The sequence below is a fragment of the Leptodactylus fuscus genome, chromosome 8 (assembly GCF_031893055.1).
Source record: "Leptodactylus fuscus isolate aLepFus1 chromosome 8, aLepFus1.hap2, whole genome shotgun sequence".
Taxonomy (NCBI): domain Eukaryota; kingdom Metazoa; phylum Chordata; class Amphibia; order Anura; family Leptodactylidae; genus Leptodactylus; species Leptodactylus fuscus.
In genome coordinates, this window is record NC_134272.1 from 86,406,374 (window position 1) to 86,429,793 (window position 23,420).

The window sequence follows — 23,420 nt, forward strand, 5'->3', positions numbered from 1 at the left end:
TCCTTCATGACTAATGTGTTTTGCCGCCCAGATTCAGCCAGCGGTGCCCAGTGCCAGGCAGGTGCACGCACGAGTCAGCCCTTTAATGTGTTTGCTGCCCATGACACCTGTTACTGTTATTGTCGTGTTTTCCTGGCTGCTGGGATTGTAGCTCGCCGCCTGTTCTCAGGATCACATCCTCCCGTGTACTTGTAGGGTGTCTATACTTAGTGTTCCTGTGCGTCCGATCCTGCGCCGCCCGTCTTTAATGATGTCCGAAGTTTGTTTAGACAGATAGTGAATGTATACAAGTGCGAGTCTATAAATGTCCCATTGTCAGGGTATGTATGGGCTATATGGAGGGAATATTCTAAGGCTTAGAGTAAGGTGCCCAGTGTCAGGCAGCTGCACACGAGTCACACTGTTTATGTGTTTGCTGCCCAGTGACACCTGTCAGGGTTATTGTCTTATACCGCGAGCCGCAGGCGGATTTACGTAAATATGTTGTGAGCTGTTTCTTGGAAAAATAGATGACACATAACCAAGTCACTGGGAAATATCTGTAGTCACTAAGAAGGGCCGAGCGAGGATCTGTGTCAGAGAAGGGGAGAGAGTCTGCCGAAAATATCTATCTATCTATCTGTCTATCTATCCATCTCCCATCTATCTCATATCTATCTATCTATCTATCTATCTATCTATCTATCTATCTATCTCCTATCTATCTATCTATCTATCTATCTATCTATCTATCTATCTATCTATCATATATCTCCTATCTATCTATCTATCTATCTATCTATCTCCTATCTATCTATCATATATCTCCTATCTATCTATCTATCTATCTATCTCCCATCTATCTATCTATCTATCTATCTATCTATCTATCTATCTTGTATCTATCTCCTATCTATCTATCTTGTATCTATCTTGTATCTATCTCTCCTATCTATCTATCTATCTATCTATCTATCTATCTATCTATCATATATCTCCTATCTATCTATCTATCTATCTATCTATCTATCTCCTATCTATCTATCATATATCTCCTATCTATCTATCTATCTATCTCCCATCTATCTATCTATCTATCTATCTATCTATCTATCTATCTATCTTGTATCTATCTCTCCTATCTATCTATCTATCTATCTATCTATCTATCTTGTATCTATCTTGTATCTATCTCTCCTATCTATCTATCTATCTATCTATCTCCTATCTATCTATCTATCTATCTATCTATCTATCTATCTATCTATCTCCTATCTATCTATCATATATCTCCTATCTATCTATCTATCTATCTATCTATCTATCTATCTATCTATCTATCTATCTATCTATCTATCTATCTATCTATCTATCATCTCTCCTATCTATCTATCTATCTATCTATCTATCTATCTATCTATCTATCTATCTATCTATCTATCTAGTATCTATCTCTCCTATCTATCTATCTATCTATCTATCTATCTATCTATCTATCTCCTATCTATCTATCTATCTATCTATCTCTCTATCCATTATGTATATATATCTCCTATCTCTCCCACGTCTGTCTATCTTTCTACCCCACTGCACAGGTTATGTGTCACGGCTGTCATGTAGATTGGGGTCGCTGGTTGTTGGAGCCTTCATGGCTGACACATTGAACATGAGTATCACAAGGGATGGATCAGCCAACAATACAGACTAAGACCCCAGTGAATTACCCACAAAGAGCGGGTGTCAAGTAGCACAATCTGCTGCTCGGATTATGATTTCCCTCCTGTCAGTCTAGACGGCATCATCTTGGTCCAACTGAAAGGTTATTAGCAAGTGAGATCCCTCCTGAGCCCGGGCACCGCCACTCACCTGCTACATGTAGTGATCTGATCCACCATCAGCACACCGTGGCCCTGTGTCATATCCATAGTAGCTGCACCTATAGGGAATATGGGTTTAGCTGTTTCCAAAAATCCCATAGATTTACGTAAGTCTCTGCATCTTAGACTCTCCGTTAGGAACTACTTACTGTTCTCTAGCAAATTTGGTTATTGTTGGTCACATCCAGTTTGAGAATAAATGTAGAAGTGGCTTTACAAGTGTCATAACTCTAAAGACTGTGCACAAAAGTGATATAAGACTGGACCCCTTTGGACCCAAATATTAACTTGTTCTTTATTCTTGGAAATTGTATTATTCATTCATATCTATTGGGATATACAATGTCCAGTATGTGTTCTATACAACTGAATGGACAGAAAAGGTTGAGTAAATTTGTAAATAGGTTATGTTACCTATCATATACCGAGCCTGATGCATCCTGTATTATACTCCAGAGCTGTTCTCACTATTCTGCTGGTACAGTCACTGTGTACATACATTACATTACTTATCCTGTATTATACTCCAGAGCTGCGCTCACTATTCTGCTGGTGCAGTCACTGTGTACATACATTACATTACTTATCCTGTATTATACTCCAGAGCTGCGCTCACTATTCTGCTGGTGCAGTCACTGTGTACATACATTACATTACTTATCCTGTATTATACGCCAGAGCTGTGCTCACTATTCTGCTGGTACAGTCACTGTGTACATACATTACATTACTTATCCTGTATTATACTGCAGAGCTGCGCTCACTATTCTGCTGGTGCAGTCACTGTGTACATACATTACATTACTTATCCTGTATTATACTCCAGAGCTGTGCTCACTATTCTGCTGGTGCAGTCACTGTGTACATACATTACATTACTTATCCTGTATTATACGCCAGAGCTGCGCTCACTATTCTGCTGGTACAGTCACTGTGTACATACATTACATTACTTATCCTGTATTATACTCCAGAGCTGCGCTCACTATTCTGCTGGTGCAGTCACTGTGTACATACATTACATTACTTATCCTGTATTATACTCCAGAGCTGCACTCACTATTCTGCTGGTACAGTCACTGTGTACATACATTACATTACTTATCCTGTATTATACTCCAGAGCTGCGCTCACTATTCTGCTGGTGCAGTCACTGTGTACATACATTACATTACTTATCCTGTATTATACTCCAGAGCTGCGCTCACTATTCTACTGGTACAGTCACTGTGTACATACATTACATTACTTATCCTGTATTATACTCCAGAGCTGCGCTCACTATTCTGCTGGTACAGTCACTGTGTACATACATTACATTACTTATCCTGTATTATACTCCAGAGCTGCGCTCACTATTCTGCTGGTACAGTCACTGTGTACATACATTACATTACTTATCCTGTATTATACTCCAGAGCTGCGCTCACTATTCTGCTGGTACAGTCACTGTGTACATACATTACATTACTTATCCTGTATTATACTCCAGAGCTGCGCTCACTATTCTGCTGGTGCGGTCACTCTGTACATACATCCACATCGCTATTGTTGCTCTATTCCTCCTATGGACCAGAATATCAGATCAGCTGTTAGTAGACAGCAGAAATATGATTTCAGCTCTGGAGTATCAGTAATGTTAAGTACTTACAACTGTAAATATCACTTGACTCAGACCTTTCCAAGCTGATGTATTGGCTATATTAGATACAAGTTTGTGCCAGTTCTAGTAACCCGTATCCTCCAGCCCTGGTCATATCCTAGTTCACCTCCTGCCCATATCTTGTATACGATGCCAGCTCGGGGTCACGGAGTCAGGTGGGTTCACATAATCCGTGGCCATTGTCAGCGTCCTAATTGGAAGAGGATACTTCTTCATCTTGTGCTTGAAATACTTGTTAATAGAAATATCCCATGCCTATTATTTCCAAGCATTCGCTTCCCCAGAAATTTCCTGTTTTTATTTTATGGAAGAGAGAAAAAAAAACCTCAGAATGAATGGAGAGAAACCGAACAAATCCTTCCAGCAGACAAAAGAAGTATTTGCCCCCAGCCCCGATACTATGAATGGGGACTCGAGTTTCCCACTGACTGAAAAACTTCCTCCAGGAAGTGGAATAAATAGCAAATGGAAGCGGCGAGGTCACCGTAATATCACACACGACACCCGGCATCACTCTCTATTCTCACTTTGTGTTTTGTAGTGCGGCCGAGGACCAGGCGCAGTCCAAGAAAGCTCTGAAGAAACAACAGAAGGAAGCCGAGAAGGCAGCAAAGAAAGCTGAGAAACAAGCCAAGCTGGTCAGTCCTGGACGCAGCGCTATTCTTCTGAGTCGCCTTAAACAAACACCCTGAGAAAACAATGAGAAACACAATAAACAATGACCCCCCCCATAGCAGTATAATTAGTTATAGTGTCCTGCAGAGCCCAGAGGTCAGCCCCCCCCCCCAATGGATATGACCTGCTATACACAGGTCTGCATATTACAAGATCTGCTCCAGTCTGAAATAATAAATGAAGCAAATTTGCAAGTAAGATGAAAATAATAATAAAATCTCCAACTGCTTTGCATCAAAAGCTCATATGCAGACCAATGGGTTACCAACTACAAACTAGCCCCATGTGTACTCTGATGATGTAGTCAGGTTTTACTCAATGCTGTCTCCTCTATCGTATACCCCTATATATCACAGAGCTCAGCTTCTCTCCTCTATCATATATCCCTATATATCCCAGAGCTCAGCTTCTCTCCTCTATCATATATCCCTATATATCACAGAGCTCAGCTTCTCTCCTCTATCATATAACCCTATATATCCCAGAGCTCAGCTTCTCTCCTCTATCATATATCCCTATATATCACAGAGCTCAGCTTCTCTCCTCTATCATATAACCCTATATATCCCAGAGCTCAGCTTCTCTCCTCTATCATATATCCCTATATATCACAGAGCTCAGCTTCTCTCCTCTATCATATAACCCTATATATCCCAGAGCTCAGCTTCTCTCCTGTATCATATAACCCTATATATCACAGAGCTCGGCTTCTCTCCTCTATCATATATCCCTATATATCACAGAGCTCGGCTTCTCTCCTCTATCATATAACCCTATATATCACAGAGCTCAGCTTCTCTCCTCTATCATATAACCCTATATACCACAGAGCTCAGCTTCTCTCCTCTATCATATAACCTATATATCACAGAGCTCAGCTTCTCTCCTCTATCATATAACCTATATATCACAGAGCTCAGCTTCTCTCCTCTATTACATAACCTATATATCACAGAGCTCAGCTTCTCTCCTCTATCATATAACCTATATATCACAGAGCTCAGCTTCTCTCCTCTATCATATAACCCTATATACCACAGAGCTCAGCTTCTCTCCTCTATCATATAACCTATATATCACAGAGCTCAGCTTCTCTCCTCTATTACATAACCTATATATCACAGAGCTCAGCTTCTCTCCTCTATCATATAACCCTATATATCACAGAGCTCAGCTTCTCTCCTCTATCATATAACCCTATATATCACAGAGCTCAGCTTCTCTCCTCTATCATATCATATAACCCTATATACCACAGAGCTCAGCTTCTCTCCTGTATCATATAACCCTATATATCACAGAGCTCAGCTTCTCTCCTCTATCATATAACCTATATATCACAGAGCTCAGCTTCTCTCCTCTATCATATAACCCTATATATCACAGAGCTCAGCTTCTCTCCTCTATCATATAACCCTATATATACCAGAGCTCAGCTTCTCTCCTCTATCATATAACCCTATATATCACAGAGCTCAGCTTCTCTCCTCTATCATATAACCCTATATATCACAGAGCTCAGCTTCTCTCCTCTATCATATAACCTATATATCACAGAGCTCAGCTTCTCTCCTCTATCATATAACCTATATATCACAGAGCTCAGCTTCTCTCCTCTATTACATAACCTATATATCACAGAGCTCAGCTTCTCTCCTCTATCATATAACCTATATATCACAGAGCTCAGCTTCTCTCCTCTATTACATAACCCTATATATCACAGAGCTCAGCTTCTCTCCTCTATCATATCATATAACCCTATATATCACAGAGCTCAGCTTCTCTCCTCTGTCATATAACCCTATATACCACACAGCTCAGCTTCTCTCCTCTATCATATAACCCTATATATCACAGAGCTCAGCTTCTCTCCTCTATCCTATAACCCTATATATCACAGAGCTCAGCTTCTCTCCTCTATCATATAACCCTATATATCACAGAGCTCAGCTTCTCTCCTCTATCATATAACCCTATATACCACAGAGCTCAGCTTCTCTCCTCTATCATATAACCCTATATATCACAGAGCTAAGCTTCTCTCCTCTATCCTATAACCCTATATATCACAGAGCTCAGCTTCTCTCCTCTATCATATAACCCTATATATCACAGAGCTCAGCTTCTCTCCTCTATCATATAACCCTATATACCACAGAGCTCAGCTTCTCTCCTCTATCATATAACCCTATATATCACAGAGCTCAGCTTCTCTCCTCTATCCTATAACCCTATATATCACAGAGCTCAGCTTCTCTCCTCTATCCTATAACCCTATATATCACAGAGCTCAGCTTCTCTTCACTATCATATAATAACATAAATGAACGTGAAGAAATCACTATTTTCTATCACTGATCTTTTTGTTTTTCTTTTCACTTTAGGCCTCCGAACAGCAGGCAGATGAAGGAGAGGTAAGTGATGGTTGTCTGACACTCTCAGGATGTTTTCTTGCACCTCTGTGGTTATCACAGTGTCAGGTGTAATATATTCCATTATGTGGTACATAAGTGAGACTGTCTATGCTGATATAGCCAATCCCTCTCTCATCTAGATTCTAGTTATGGGAAGGGAAACTATATATATCATTGTACAAGTAGGCATGTAGTCAGTGGTCATTACATGTCCTGTACTGATCCTGAGTTACATCCTGTATTATACTCCAGAGCTGCACTCACTATTCTACTGGTGCAGTCACTGTGTACATACATTACATTACTTATCTTGTATTATACTCCAGAGCTGCGCTCACTATTCTGCTGGTGCAGTCACTGTGTACATACATTACATTACTTATCCTGTATTATACTCCAGAGCTGCACTCACTATTCTACTGGTGCAGTCACTGTGTACATACATTACATTACTTATCCTGTATTATACTCCAGAGCTGCGCTCACTATTCTGCTGGTGCAGTCACTGTGTACATACATTACATTACTTATCCTGTATTATACCCCAGAGCTGCGCTCACTATTCTGCTGGTGCAGTCACTGTGTACATACATTACATTACTTATCCTGTATTATACTCCAGAGCTGCGCTCACTATTCTGCTGGTACAGTCACTGTGTACATACATTACATTACTTATCCTGTATTATACTCCAGAGCTGCGCTCACTATTCTGCTGGTACAGTCACTGTGTACATACATTACATTACTTATCCTGTATTATACTCCAAAGCTGCGCTCACTATTCTGCTGGTACAGTCACTGTGTACATACATTACATTACTTATCCTGTATGATACTCTAGAGCTGCGCTCACTATTCTGCTGGTACAGTCACTGTGTACATACATTACATTACTTATCCTGTATTATACTCCAGAGCCGCGCTCACTATTCTGCTGGTACAGTCACTGTGTATATACATTACATTACTTATCCTGTATTATACTCCAGAGCTGCGCTCACTATTCTGCTGGTACAGTCACTGTGTACATACATTACATTACTTATCCTGTATTATACTCTAGAGCTGCGCTCACTATTCTGCTGGTACAGTCACTGTGTACATACATTACATTACTTATCCTGTATTATACTCCAGAGCTGCACTCACTATTCTGCTGGTGCAGTCACTGTATACATACATTACATCACTTATCCTGTATTATACTCCAGAGCTGCACTCACTATTCTGCTGGTACAGTCACTGTGTACATACATTACATTACTGATCCTGTATTATACCCCAGAGCTGCGCTCACTATTCTGCTGGTACAGTCACTGTGTACATACATTACATTACTGATCCTGTATTATACCCCAGAGCTGCGCTCACTATTCTGCTGGTACAGTCACTGTGTACATACATTACATTACTTATCCTGTATTATTCTCCAGAGCTGCGCTCACTATTCTGCTGGTACAGTCACTGTGTACATACATTACATTACTTATCTTGTACTGATCTTGAGGACTTCTTGAGCAGCCTGTATTCAGCCTTACAGATATTTCAGGATGACATTAGGGGTCACAGTTCAGATCTCAGACGCCTTGACATGTAGCAGTGCTGGTTTTGCGCCAGCAGGAGAATAACGGCGAGGATGTTTGTTTTAATAATTCAGTTTGATGATAATGTGGATTTGGCAGGGGCAGTGACAGAACCTGTTTTATTGAGGATAAGGAAACTCCTAGTAAACGTTCCTTGGCAGACCTTCTCTTCCTTCTTCTCTTCCCTTCTGGAGACGAGGTGTCATATTAGGAACACAGTAGTAATGGGGCACTGTTATCAGCAGGTGTCCATAGGATGTTATTCTCATATTGGGGGAGAGTCGGTTCTGTCTTACTTGCTCATTGCATACCCCTCTATGTCAGTAAATTACACCAGCACAGCGCACTCTGTATATTTACATCTTGTCTCTTGTTATACAGGACTTTGCTAAGGACAGATATGGGGTTTCCGCGATGATACAATCTCAAGAGAAACCAGGTAGGTATCTGCAATAATCAGATCATATCTCTCTGGTTACACCTTTACAGGGGTTAACTTGCTAAAGCCAAGGCTGCACGCCAACATACTGTAATACAACGTGTTGCAAGATTGCGGTGCATACTGGCCTATCACATGTTGTCCACAATTACAGGAAGTTGGGTGAGGGTCCTGTACTTATAATTCGATCACACAATCTCTACATTGTGTTAAGAAAAACCTTGCAATCTTGCAGTACAGGTTTGCATGTGCTCTCAGCTGTCGGGCACATTAAAGTGTCATGGTGCCCATGAAGCAAGTTCTAGGATGTAGGTTATAGCTTGTTAGCTTGCTTTCTTGGGATAACCTATTTAAAAGGGGTTTCCAGAATTATGGTATTGATGACACCCATAGGACATGACTAGAAACTGTAAACACAGACTGTGGAGGTCCAACACCCGACACAACAAGTGAACAAGTGTCCCCTCTCTATGACACCTACATGGAAAGAGGTTGCCTTAAAAATTCAGTTCCCCTAAAGGCATCCTGTCATAGGATTAGCCTTAGGAAAGGCTATTCTCCTCCTACCTTTAGATGTCTTCTCTGCGCCGCCATTCAGTAGAAATCCAGGTTTTCTTTGGTATGCAGATGAGTTCTCTCCCAGCACTGGGGGCGGTCCCCAATGCTGCAAGAGAAATCTCCAGCACCGCCCCCATCTTCTTCTGGAACAGCATTCTGCGCATCTTCTTCCGGCGCTGGCTTCAAACTTCTAGGCCTCGGGAAGCCGACTGCGCATGCCCACAGGCCACAAGAAAATGGCCGTTTGCAATACTGTGTAAGCGGCCATTTTCTTGTGGCCGGCGGGCATGCGTAGTCGGCATTACCCGAGGCCTAGATGTTTGCAGCCAGCGCTGGAAGAAGATGTGCGGAGAGGCCATTCCAGAAGAAGATGGAGATTTCTCTCGCAGCATTGGGGACACCCCCAGTGCTGTTTGAGCGCTAGGGCCCGCCCCCAGTGCTGCCAGATAGCTCATTTGCATACCGATAAAATCCGGTATTTCTACTGAACGGCGGCGCGGAGAAGACATCTAAAGGTACGAGACGAGTAGCCTTTCTTAAGGCTATTCCTACGCGTTAGGCAGAAAAAATTTCTTCTGAATGATCGGATCCCTTTAAGGCTATTCCAACATGGTACCCAGAAAACATTGCATTTTAATGATAGGATCCCTTTAATGCAGTTAACAGATTTTTGTGGAAAGTACATTTTGGACAATATTCAAGTAGATGGAGTTGGCACCTCGCCCCTCACGGAGGTAACCGATGTCTATTGTCCTCAGATTAGTGTTATTTGCTCCTGAGTGTTTTCTTCCTCCATCCTTGTAGACATCGGGCTCCTCAGGTGTCATCTTATAATTACACTTTACAAGTTGGAATCTGCTCTTAGTGATTCATAACGGAAAAGTAAACGGAAAATGTTAATAGCGCGGCGGAGTCATTGATGTCGCTGCCGAAAGATTGAACTTGCAAATAATTTCAGCTCCTTTTATATAGCAGCCCCGAGCTATCGGGGGAATTCCTGCACCATTCAGGATTAATGGCTGTGCATGTCCCTGCAGGAAGTAGCGCCCTCCTCAGATGGCTCTCACCTGTGCAGGTGCCAAGAGGGAATCGCTAAACTGTGTTTACACCCAGCTGGGGCCACGGCTGCAAAAATAACAACCCCCGCTATACAGGGCGACCACAGAATATCACAGGCAGATAGTGTCAGAATGTGAGGAAGATGAAGCGTTTAGCACCTCGGAGTGTGACTTTCTTCATTTCTTCTTTTGTTTTGACTGTATATGCCAGTAAATAGTAATAAGTCGGGTAATAAAACAAAAAAAAAGCAAAAAACTCGACACTTCTGCACTGTGTGAATGGACCTGAAAGCCCGGGTCTGTAACTGTGACTTTAAAACTGCAACCCTCACCTATCTCCACACCAGATATCACAGGTCCCTGTACTGTGACTCTAATTTTAGCTTTGCAGCAACTCATATCAGTTCCTGACACCTTGGTTTAGACTTTCACCTCCTTAATCGGTGCAGGACTACAACTCTCAGTGTGACTAGACACCATTCAGTTCCATAGCTCTGGCCTTGCTTTGCATTGCTCGGTTCTGTTGGTTTACTTTTGCACAATGTAGGACCCAGGAGGTGAGATGTGATTCACAGATCGACCACAGAGTGTCACATGTGTGGGAGATAAAAGTGGATTATAACTCCCACCATGTGGTGTTCTTCATATACAGAGGTGTGGAACTGTTTCTCCAGTTTGTAGTCTGGGCTGAGGATATTATTATCCTTCCTCATTGAACCAGTGGATTGGACCAATTTGTACGGACATATGCTGCAACCTCTTACCAAGCACAGCGCCATGCATTGTATAGTGGCAGTGCCTGGTATTGCAGGTCAGCGCCATTCATTTAATTGCAATTGAGCTGCAAACAGGCCATGTGACCAATAAATTTGATGTCAATGGCATGTGAAGCAGGAATGGCCCTCAGCCTAGCCCCTATGCCATTTCTAGTTGTTTAAGTGGCCGTGTCCAGTATCAGACCCCTGCTGATCTTGTAGTGATGACCTATCCTTTTAACTCCCCGAAATCCGTTTAAAAGCAAGATTACCTTTTGCAGCCTTGTTTTATTGCTTTAGTGCCTATTAAAGGAAAAAATTAGCAATATTGCAAATAGCTTTAATTAAAAATCTAATACTGCTTTGTGTCTCCATGATAACAGACTACAACCGGCTCATACTGTAGTCATGCTTTTTTTAACATGAATTTGATAGGTTATGCAAGAACTAGTTAATGTTATCAATATAACTGCAAAGGTCATCCAGAAAACTAAACAGCACCACACCTGGCTGTGTGTGGTATTGCAGCTAAGCCCTGTTGACTTCAATGCTGATGATGGAAATTACAGACACAATCCATGGACAGGTGAGGTGCCATTTGTAGAAGAAAGCAGCTTTCTTAATAAACAGCACCTTTAATAAAGCCTGTTTGCAAAGTGGGTTGCATGTCCCCAAAGAATACAACTCTCCCAATGTTGGACAGATATGCTTTTTATTTGCATGCACTGGTACCTCCATATCTATGCACAGCACGGCCCCAGTATTGCCCGTTGTGTTACAGTCTATATATTCCCCATCGTCCTGTAAGTTTCTTTATTGGTTTGCTGACAGGGACCAATGTTGCGGTGACTATAAAGCCGTGTCAGCTTCTGTAAATAAAACTGTGACAGCAATGATTTCTCTTTTCTCCCTCAGAGAGAGTTCTTGTGAGAGTGAACGACCTGACGCAGCAGAAAGCGGATGAGACCGTCTGGGTGCGCGCCAGGGTCCACACCAGCAGAGCTAAGGGTAAGCGCTCATCTTCTCCCTGCACGGACTCTTCTGTATCAAGTGAAATTCACCTTGTGATGAGACTGATATCTCCTTCCTATGGCTATACACTGGGTATAATACAGGGTTTCCATGTTACCTGGAGTGTTCCTTGAAATTTCTGGGGCCTGTAGCAGATTACAGGTGCTTGTGTTACCTGTGACTCAGAATTGTGCAGCAAAATGCATGCAGTTTAGTAAGAATTGCTGCAAAATAGAGCACCTTGGTACCAATTTATTAAGACCTTATGAATTGATGACCTAGTCAAGGGATAGACCATCAATTTAAGATCACTATTGCTCCCATGGTGCAATGCACAAAATATACAGCCAGTCTATTGAAGGGATCCTGCTGATATATTGATAATTCTGCAGCACTTTCAATACCTATTATGAAGGCAGCGCTATACGGCGATCTTTGTCCGTGCAAAGTTGCCATTTTTTCCGAGGCTAAGCGAATAGACTGGATTCCATTGCAACAAACTATCAGCTGTGAGAAGTTTCGGCTCAGGACGCATTTACTGACAATAAGCAGATCTGTTGAGAATTTGACAAAGCTTGCAGAACTTTCCATGACGTGATGATATTACAGGAATCCCCCCCCCCCCCCGCTGATTTCTTTTTTGTTCTGATAATAATATATCTTAAATATCAAAAGTCAGAAATGTAAGAAGTGGCTAAAGATCAAATCCAGAATACTTTACTTAAAATCTCACAGTAAATGATCCCCCCCCCCATTACTCGGCCACCCAGTCTGCCATCCACAGGCGTGGCGCACATTTCCCAAATGTCATGTTATTTTAGTCTTGCAAAATAAACATTGTTACATTGTAGCAGCCCCGAAACCCATTGTGATAGGAAAGGGTAAACGCCATTAGTGATTGTCAGGGCTGCTGAGTGACCGCGAGGAAATGGTGCCGCTCGTCTGCTGCTACCCACAGACCGGGACATCGCCGGAGGCCGCTTTATTTCTCTGCATTAATACTTTTTTTTTAGGATTTTGCACAGAATAACCCATTACTAAGGCCTTAAAGCAAAACTGCCCATTTGTACAAGGCATCTTGTAAATCGAGGTACGGTGAGCACTTGCACCCTGCACTACTACTGTGTTTTAGCCGCCCTTTATTTGGCCCCTTCTCACTTACGGGACTAGAAAAACAAGGTGCCAATTTAATAAGAATCTGCGGGATTGAAGTCACTTTTTCTTTGCAAGTCTGTAAGGTGTCCGTTTCACAGACTCGCACATAGAAAGTGACCTCCAGCCCACAAATTAGATGTTATGTGGCCCTAAGAGTCCGACCTTTGGGACCCCACCGATTCTGTGAATACAGGAGCTGCAGTGCTGATTTGGGCTGCACAGCGACATGTGTCACAAGACAAAAGGAGCTCTGAAGTCGCACGACTAAGACAGTTGTGACTTAAAGGGATTGTCCAGGACCTGTAGGTAATTGACACTGATGACCTATCCACAAGTTAGGTCATCAGTGTCAGATCAGATGGGATCCGACACCCAGACCCTTTTGGCTGCCATATTATTTATGCTCCTATTCAAGTGAATGGAAGGGGTCTGTAGTTCCCGGCGCCATCACTACAGTATATGGACCAGAAACTGTATACAGTGTACAGAGCTCCATACATTGTAGTGGTGGTGCCTAGAACTGCAGCTCACCTACCATTCACATGCATTGTAACAGAGCTGCTTCTGGCCGTATACCTAGCACATGGCCTCTGCTGATCTAGCACTGTGGCCCCTTCATTCACAGAATTAGGGGGTCTTGGTGTTGGACTCCCACCTATTATGGTAATATGTCATTGCTTTATAAATTAGGAAAACCCTTTTAACTTCTATGGCCGAACTTAAGACATGGCTACTGTGTCTTGAGCGGCTTGGTTCGCACAGTCTTCATGACCCAGCACATTCCCAGTCCAGTAACTTTTTGCAAATCGCCTTGCAGCAATGACTTCTGTATTTGTCTTAGTCCTGCAGTGAGCTATTTTGCTTCCACCGCCTGTTGGGTCTCTATAGGGCGGCATTATTTATACCGCTGTTTATTTTTTTAGTCCATTTTCCATTCACAGCATGAGATTTTGCGTCTGTTGTGCCAATGTGGTCAACAAGTGTACAATGCACCTGTATTCTGCTTCCCCTCTTCAGGAAAGCAGTGTTTTCTGGTCCTGCGTCAGCAGCAGTTCAACGTCCAGGCGCTGGTGGCTGTGGGAGATCGCGCGAGCAAGCAGATGGTTAAGTTTGCTGCCAAGTAAGTAAGCAATTCTATCCTGTTGTCACAGTAAACAATGGTGAGAACCCCCGTCCGTGAGGGCTGGGACCATTTTCACACATTCACATCAATGCGCCGTTTGTTTAAGAAGGAGAGAGGGGGGGGGTCACTTATTTAAGATTGTCACTTCGCCATCGCGTTGAATACATTAAGCTCACAATGGATTCCGGACCTGAAATTCATTGGAAGGCGATGAAGCGGCTGTCTATCCAGTAACGGGCCACATTGCCTTTACAGTGGACACAAAGGGCCTGGCTGTGTCTTGAGGGGGTGCAGGGGTTGTACGTATGCAGATTTGTGAAGTTTTCGCAACTTTCCTGAAACTTTTTTGAAGGGCAATGGCAGCTTGAGGAGACTTCGAAATACTTAAAGATGTTTTGTATGTGACTACCATCATGAAGGTTATATAGTGAAATTTAAAGAAGTGGCTGAGCAACTATTAAGTATATTAATAATAATATTGAGGCTCCTGTGTATAATTGCTTTACTTAATGTATCATTTTTGCGTTATCAACCATCTTGTCTCTTTGCTACTCCCCGATGCGGCCCCATAATACAACATCATGTCTCTGGCTTATGGAAAGGAAGGAGATGGATCATACCACTGTCCCCTCACAATGCAGAGTCTTGGTGTATTCCTATATGATGCAGATTCAGCCTGTGTCCCTGCTTGGGATAGGTTTCTCCCTGTCAGATCTTACAAGCAGAAGAGCAGGGACTGTCATGTGGAGCTGCATCACATAAGATACACTGGAAATTCTGCACATGGCACTCACAGACAGTATAGACAGGCAGCGTGAGTCAGGGGATGTACAACGACAGCTACCCGGCAATCCTGCTTCAGGATCGGACGGACATACAGAAGAACACAGAGGGGTAGTTCGTGTCTAATAGTACGTTATGTGATAATGTAATCCTGAAGTTCAGAGGAAGTCCTGCACACAGGAGGAACCAGTGTACTGTCTATACAGGAGAGCACGCTCGGGCAGACACGGCACAGGTGCCAAAGAACATTTCCTGGACAGCTTCTCTTAAAGGGGGTTGTCCGAGACCTAGACGTGATGAACACTGATGACTTATCTAGTATCACGCGGATCCTTTACTGATCAGCTGATTCAGATACAGCCGGAAGCATCAGATCTGCAGCTCCCTGGCACCACCACTCCAGTGTACATTTTTATACATCTTCTGGCTCTGTACACTATAGTGGTGGTGCCGGGGAACTGCAGTTCTGTTCCCATTCAAAGGATAGGTCATCAGTATCAGGGGTCCAAAACCCAGAACCTGCGGCGATCAGCTGATGCAGCTGCCGGAAGTCGTAGGTAAGGTTTACAGCCCTGCTCCTATTCCAGTAAATGGGAGTGGGGCAGCAGTTCCTCAGTGTACAGAGCTCTGTATACAGCTTCCTAGTCATACAATGTAGTGGTGGGGTCTGCAGCTCTGCGCCCACTCACTTGAATAGGAGTGTGGCTGCCCCCGGGTGTATACTCTTATATGGGGCTTCTATTGGCAGCTTCAGCTGATCGGTGCGTGGTCCGGCAGCCAGGCCCTGACTCATGTGATACTGATGACCTGTATAGTGGATAGCTACTCTGTATCCATTATCTTCAGATCCTGGATAGCTCCTTTAAGGATAGTTCATCAGTATAGAAGTCCTAGAAAACCCCTTTAAGTGCATTCTGTATGGAGACCCCAGGGCTGGAGTTGTGGTTGGGAATTCCCATGTGCTGACGTCCTGTGCAGCCATCTAACCACAAGTCTACTCCATGAATTACCCTTAGAAATCAGATTTCTTTTCTGCATCTGCAGCTCTGAAGGCAGCGAGAGCCGAACAATTACAGGCAAATTAGATTGTGTTGTGAAAACCACAGGAACGAATGTGTCACACGTCCTCTGGATGGGAACAGGGATTCACTCCAGGCCTAGAGAGGTTCAGGATCCGTCCCCTTGTGTAGAAAGACTGTAAAGTACCATTATTACTGGATCAGGGGGACTCGTCGCTGGACTGTATGAACGCATTGTGGATGGTGAGAAGTACAGTGTACAATGAGGAGATATTCTGGATTATCCAAAAGATATCAGATCAAAGGAACTTTGGGGTTTACTGAATTTGATTGACAGCTCTGGGGGCCATACTACAGCCCGGGGCATCTTATGTAAGTGACCCCGCACCCTTCAGTGACAGGGAGAGGCTGCAATGCTTGTGACTGCAAACAGCTGACCAGTAGGGGTCTCTAGTTTTAGACCCCCCACCAATCACATATTTGTCTATCTGAAGGCCATCAATATGTAAGTCCCAGAAAACCCCTTTAGGCTAAGGCCACACAAAACAGAACTCAATGGGACAAAAATGCAGCAAAAACTGTCACTGTACTTTTTTACTGGATTTGATTGCCAGCTTTGAGGGCCATACTGCAGCCCGGGGCATCCTGTGTAAGTGACCCCGCACCCTTCAGTGCTGACCACTTCATTATAATGACACCGTCCTGAGGGGTCCTCAGGCTCACTTCAATTGGGCATCGGAGGGGTCTCATATGTTCTTAATTAGTGTATTGTGCAGTGTTAATTGTCTCTGTAATTAGTGATGTCCATGCCCCACCCCCTGTACCTGTAGGGGTGCGAGTAAGGATCCTTTCTAAAATAGAAGTAAAAAAAAAAAAAAATTCAGTAGAAAGTAAAAGTCGCACAATTCTCTTTGAGGTTCACTAGTTTATATCCAAATCTGGGAAAGCTGGGTGTCTTTAGATAAAGGTATACTCACAACTGGATGAAAAAAAAATCTGTTCAGGATTGGCTGCGACATTTGCATCAAAATTTGCAAGTCTTACATGATGATTTTGTTGCCGATTTGCTACACATTCCGCCTTATGCCTTGCAAAGAGTGAAGCATAATTCCGAAGCATAAAAAGTAAAATCTGCATCACAGGTCACAGGGCCGCTGGGGAGCTGCCCTGCAGGCCTCATCCCTGCGTATAGTGCAGGCCTCATCCCTGCGTATAGTGCAGGCCTCATCCCTGCGTAAAGTGCAGGCCTCATCCCTGCGTAAAGTGCAGGCCTCATCCCTGCGTATAGTGCAGGCCTCATCCCTGCTTATAGTGCAGGCCTCATTCGTGCGTATAGTGCAGGCCTCATTCGTGCGTATAGTGCAGGCCTCATTCGTGCGTATAGTGCAGGCCTCATTCCTGCGTATAGTGCAGGCCTCATCCCTGCGTATAGTGCAGGCCTCATCCCTGCGTATAGTGCCGGCCTCATCCCTGCGTATAGTGCCGGCCTCATCCCTGCGTATAGTGCAGGCCTCATCCCTGCGTATAGTGCAGGCCTCATCCCTGCGTATAGTGCAGGCCTCATCCCTGCGTATAGTGCAGGCCTCATCCCTGCGTATAGTGCAGGCCTCATCCCTGCGTATAGTGCAGACCTCATCCCTGCGTATAGTGCATTCCTCATCCCTGCGTATAGTGCATGCCTCATCCCTGCGTATAGTGCAGGCCTCATCCCTGCGTATAGTGCAGGCCTCATCCCTGCGTATAGTGCAGGCCTCATCCCTGCGTATAGTGCAGGCCTCATCCCTGCGTATAGTGCAGGCCTCATCCCTGCGTATAGTGCAGGCCTCGGCCCTGCGTACAGTGCAGGCCTCATCCCTGCGTATAGTGCAGGCCTCATCCCTGCGTATAGTGCAGGCCTCATCCCTGCGTATAGTGCAGGCCTCATCCCTGCGTATAGTGCAGGCCTCATCCCTGCGTATAGTGCAGGCCTCATCCCTGCGTATAGTGCAGGCCTCATCCCTGCGTATAGTGCAGGCCTCATCCCTGCGTATAGTGCAGGCCTCATCCCTGCGTATAGTGCAGGCCTCATCCCTGCGTATAGTGCAGGCCTCATCCCTGCGTATAGTGCAGGCCTCATCCCTGCGTATAGTGCAGGCCTCATCCCTGCGTATAGTGCAGGCCTCGGCCCTGCGTACAGTGCAGGCCTCATCCCTGCGTACAGTGCAGGCCTCATCCCTGCGTACAGTGCAGGCCTCATCCCTGCGTACAGTGCAGGCCTCATCCCTGCGTATAGTGCAGGCCTCATCCCTGCGTATAGTGCAGGCCTCATCCCTGCGTATAGTGCAGGCCTCATCCCTGCGTATAGTGCAGGCCTCATCCCTGCGTATAGTGCAGGCCTCATCCCTGCGTATAGTGCAGGCCTCATCCCTGCGTATAGTGCAGGCCTCATCCCTGCGTATAGTGCAGGCCTCATCCCTGCGTATAGTGCAGGCCTCATCCCTGCGTATAGTGCAGGCCTCATCCCTGCGTATAGTGCAGGCCTCATCCCTGCGTATAGTGCAGGCCTCGGCCCTGCGTACAGTGCAGGCCTCATCCCTGCGTACAGTGCAGGCCTCATCCCTGCGTACAGTGCAGGCCTCATCCCTGCGTATAGTGCAGGCCTCATCCCTGCGTATAGTGCAGGCCTCATCCCTGCGTATAGTGCAGGCCTCGGCCCTGCGTACAGTGCAGGCCTCATCCCTGCGTATAGTGCAGGCCTCAGTAGTGGTCAGATCACCTGATTGAAGAGGCCGCTGCATTTTGGTGAGTGCTGCAGTCACTGAATACTGAGCACAGCACCTCACCTATTCTAGTGACTGTGCTTGGTTTTGCAGCTCAGTCCTATTCACTTGAATGGGACGGAGCTGCTCTTGTACCATGTGACTGACATCATCAGCACAGTGAGGCTTCATCCCTTGTGAGTGCACCAGCCTCTCCAAACAGCGGACCAGTAAGGGTCCCGGGTTTTAGACCCCCCTCAACCACATGCTGATGACTTATCCGAAGAATAAGCCATCAATATGTAAGTCCAGGTAAAACCCTTTAGGCTCAGGCCCCAAGTAGCAAAACACAATGGGAAAAAATTCTGCATTTTTGCAACATGGAGTATTTTTTGTGGCAGTGACTTTGACAAAACCTGCACAATTTGTGTTCTTATAATTCAGCCTTGGAGTTTTCCCAATATACACAAAATGTCATATTTGGGAGCAAGGAGGACTATAGGGCCGGTACCAACGTGGGATTGCAATGATTTAGGTTGGGGGGGGAACGTTCTCAAGTCACAAAATCTAGTGCGGCCTATTCAGAGCAGTCAGCGGTCCCTGATGGTTTCTCGTCTTGCTCGATACATTGTATCCCTCTAGTGATTCATCCCATGTAAACAAACACGTCCCTGCTACATTGTGTTTGTTTTTTTTTCTGGCATTGTCTTGTTTTCTTCCATTTCCTTAGTTTTTTTTATATTTAGTCCGGGAAGAAGGAAGAGCCAGTAATAGATGTTTAGTCTCCCGAGACCCCTCAAGATCTCTGTATGGGAAGACGCACGTTACCTTGATGGAGGCGAGAGAGTGACTGATTCACCAAAACAAACTAACATGTCTGTCATTATATCCAATCGTAACATCACGTTACCAGGATGGGGGAGGGTAGTAAACAGCGAGGGGTGTATTATAGAGTCTCCCCACTGAGGTCAATGGTGAATTGAGGTGGTACGGCGAGGTGAGCGGGATTTTTAACCAGTATTTTGGGAATTAGACATTCAATATGACATAATAAGTCTCCTTGTTACAATATTATTATTAATAATAATAATAAATAATATAACAATATAATAAATAATATAATATAATCTTATTTAGAGATCTGATAATATTGTGTCTGCAGCCACCACTAGGGGGAGCTTTCATGTAGTTCCCATAGTTCCATAGTTCCATAATAAATGCTCTTAATAGGAATATCTCACCATATTATTTTATTTTTTTTAATTATTAAATTCAGATAATGAAATCTATCATTTTGCCTGTGTGTTGTAATTATTATATTTTCTATATAGGATTATGGGGGCGTGCATCTTGTTTGAGCATTTAACAGCATTTAGTGATCTGCTTTACAGCACTCTCGTATAGACAGCAATAGTCTGGAGCCAACCCATTGGGAGAGTTTTCTAGACATGCTCAGTACAGGGAGGGGGAGGAGATAAGCTGTGACATCATCTATGGTCAGTAGTGATGTCATGATGGCTCAGTGGTGTTATCTATAGAGGTGTTATCTTCTATTGTAATTAAGATGACTGCTACAAAGTTACATTTCTACCAGTCAGTACATCTCTCTAGAAATGACGTTTCTGGGTGAGAGAGATTTGGGGGCACAATCTCCTGTTTCCTACAGTTGCTATTTCTGAGAAACAGGAAATAATGTGAGAATCAATGAAACTGACAACTGATTTTTTCTCTTTCTCAAGTGTAAGCCGGTCCGTAACATCCTGGCAGGCGTGTAAGGGGGAACTCCACTCTGTGACTTCTCAGAATCCTTCTATTGTGGTTTCCTTTAAGGTGTTTTTCTAACGTTCCTGTCACTTAGAGATGGAAGGTAAAGCCACGCATGGCGACTGTCCCATCCCACAAGTGTCACTCTAACATCCTTAAAGGGAAAACCGCATGAAAGTATTGTGTGATTGATGGGGTTCACTTACTTTACAGTCCGACCGATTCCAGGATAGAAGGGACCATCTGTCAATATACAGTCCTATGAAAAAGTTTGGGCACCCCTATTAATCTTAATCATTTTTAGTTCTAAATATTTTGGTGTTTGCAGCAGCCATTTCAGTTTGATATATCTAATAACTGATGGACACAGTAATATTTCAGGATTGAAATGAGGTTTATTGTACTAACAGAAAATGCGCAATATGCATTAAACCAAAATTTGACCGGTGCAAAAGTATAGGCACTTCAACAGAAAAGTGACATTAATATTTAGTAGATCCTCCTTTTGCAAAGATAACAGCCTCTAGTCGCTTCCTGTAGCTTTTAATCAGTTCCTGGATCCTGGATAAAGGTATTTTGGACAAACAATTCAAGTTCAGTTAAGTTAGATGGTCGCCGAGCATGGACAGCCCGCTTCAAATCATCCCACAGATGTTCAATGATATTCAGGTCTGGGGACTGGGATGGCCATTCCAGAACATTGTAATTGTTCCTCTGCATGAATGCCTGAGGATTTGGAGCGGTGTTTTGGATCATTGTCTTGCTGAAATATCCATCCCCGGCGTAACTTCGACTTCGTCACTGATTCTTGAACATTATTCTCAAGAATCTGCTGATACTGAGTGGAATCCATGCGACCCTCAACTTTAACAAGATTCCCGGTGCCGGCATTGGCCACACTGCCCCAAAGCATGATGGAACCTCCACCAAATTTTACAGTGGGTAGCATGTGTTTTTCTTGGAATGCTGTTTCTTTTTGGACGCCATGCATAACGCCTTTTTTTATAACCAAACAACTCAATTTTTGTTTCCAAAATGAAGCTGCCTTGTCCAAATGTGCTTTTTCATACCTCAGGCAACTCTATTTGTGGCGTACGTGCAGAAACGGCTTCTTTCTCATCACTCTCCCATACAGCTTCTCCTTGTGCTAAGTGCGCTGTATTGCTGACTGATGCACAGTGACACCATCTGCAGCAAGATGATGCTGCAGCTCTTTGGAGGTGGTCTGTGGATTGTCCTTGACTGTTCTCACCATTCTTCTTCTCTGCCTTTCTGATATTTTTTTTGGCCTGCCACTTCTGGGCTTAACAAGAACTGTCCCTGTGGTCTTCCATTTCCTTACTATGTTCCTCACAGTGGAAACTGACAGGTTAAATCTCTGAGACAGCTTTTTGTATCCTTCCCCTGAACAACTATGTTGGACAATCTTTGTTTTCAGATCATTTGAGAGCGGGCTGTCCATGTTCGGCGACCATCAAACTTAACTGAACTTGAATTGTTTTGTAGAAAGAAATGGTCCAAAATACCTTTATCCAGGATCCAGGAACTGATTAAAAGCTACAGGAAGCGACTAGAGGCTGTTATCTTTGCAAAAGGAGAATGTACTAAATATTAATGTCACTTTTCTGTTGAGGTGCCCATATTTTTGCACCGGTCAAATTTTGGTTTAATGCATATTGCACATTTTCTGTTAGTACAATAAACCTCATTTCAATCCTGAAATATTACTGTGTCCATCAGTTATTAGATATATCAAACTGAAATGGCTGTTGCAAACACCAAAATATTTAGAACTAAAAATGATTAAGATTAATAGGGGTGCCCAAACTTTTTCATAGGACTGTATGTGCCCCCTTTAACCCTCTCCCCTTCCCCCCGTAATTTATTTGGACACGGTGTAATACTTCATTTCCCCTGCGGAGGTGCTGCAGGAAAGTAGAACATTTGCTGCCAAGTTTTCCCTTATTAGACCTGATTAGACTTGTGGTCCCAGCACTGGAACGCTGTATAATAAGATTGTTTTGGGCACTTTTCCAAAAAAAGGAGCAAAGCCGAAGGGCGGTCTCCAAGCTGGGGCTTTCCAGCTGTTGCAAATCTACAACCCCCAGTATGTCCTGAACCTGCTTGGGTATTCTCAGGGTATTCTCAGCTGCATGAAAAGTGAGGTGACAATATTAAGCAGCGCCTCTAGTGGTCAAATTTAGTACCGCGATACGATGTCATTTTAACCATTCAGAGTCAGGTATAAAGTGGACAATGTCCATCCTGCTTCTATCACCCCCCTCCCTTTAAGCATCTGTAAAATGCTTGTTACAGGAGCTAAAACAAGACCCCCAGTATGACGACCCCTCGTGTACGTTGTCACCATCTTCAGGGCGCTCATTAATTCCCTGACTAATGACGCTTCTGACACTGGACATGACAAAGGGGCCAGTGAAAGCGGTAGGGCGGCTCCCCGGGGAATACCCGGCACACAAGCATTCATCCTGCCATTGACTGTCATTACTGTAGGCTAATCCTCCCGGGCTGGGGGCTACCTTCATGTGCTCCCCCCTAGGTAGCTCGCCGCCGCACTGAGCTGTAGTGCAGAATGGCTCCTTTATGTTCAGGACAGAATGGCACATTACTGGGGCTGCTTTGATCAGCTCATAGAGCGCCGACGTATCTTCAGTCGTAGCAATTAGCCTGACGAGTATTTTGTGGCCCTGTTAATTTCCTGCAATAACAAGGCTGTGTTCTGCTTAATGCATGAAGGAGAGAAGGATCCCTGCAGGCATCGGGCCAAATGTAAAGCGAGGCTTGGGGTGGTCGCAGGACCTC

The 23,420-nt window shown here is 44.1% G+C and overlaps 1 protein-coding gene across 1 annotated transcript in view; it reads left to right on the top strand.

Moving 5' to 3' along the window:
* Positions 1-23,420, top strand: part of DARS1 (aspartyl-tRNA synthetase 1) — a 66,738-nt gene that overhangs the window by 15,527 nt on the left and 27,791 nt on the right. Inside the window, exons 2-6 of the mRNA XM_075284554.1 lie at positions 4,061-4,157; positions 6,582-6,611; positions 8,579-8,636; positions 11,923-12,015; positions 14,191-14,293. Of these exons, the coding sequence (XP_075140655.1) occupies positions 4,061-4,157; positions 6,582-6,611; positions 8,579-8,636; positions 11,923-12,015; positions 14,191-14,293 (381 nt within the window). The remainder of the gene's footprint in view (positions 1-4,060; positions 4,158-6,581; positions 6,612-8,578; positions 8,637-11,922; positions 12,016-14,190; positions 14,294-23,420) is intronic.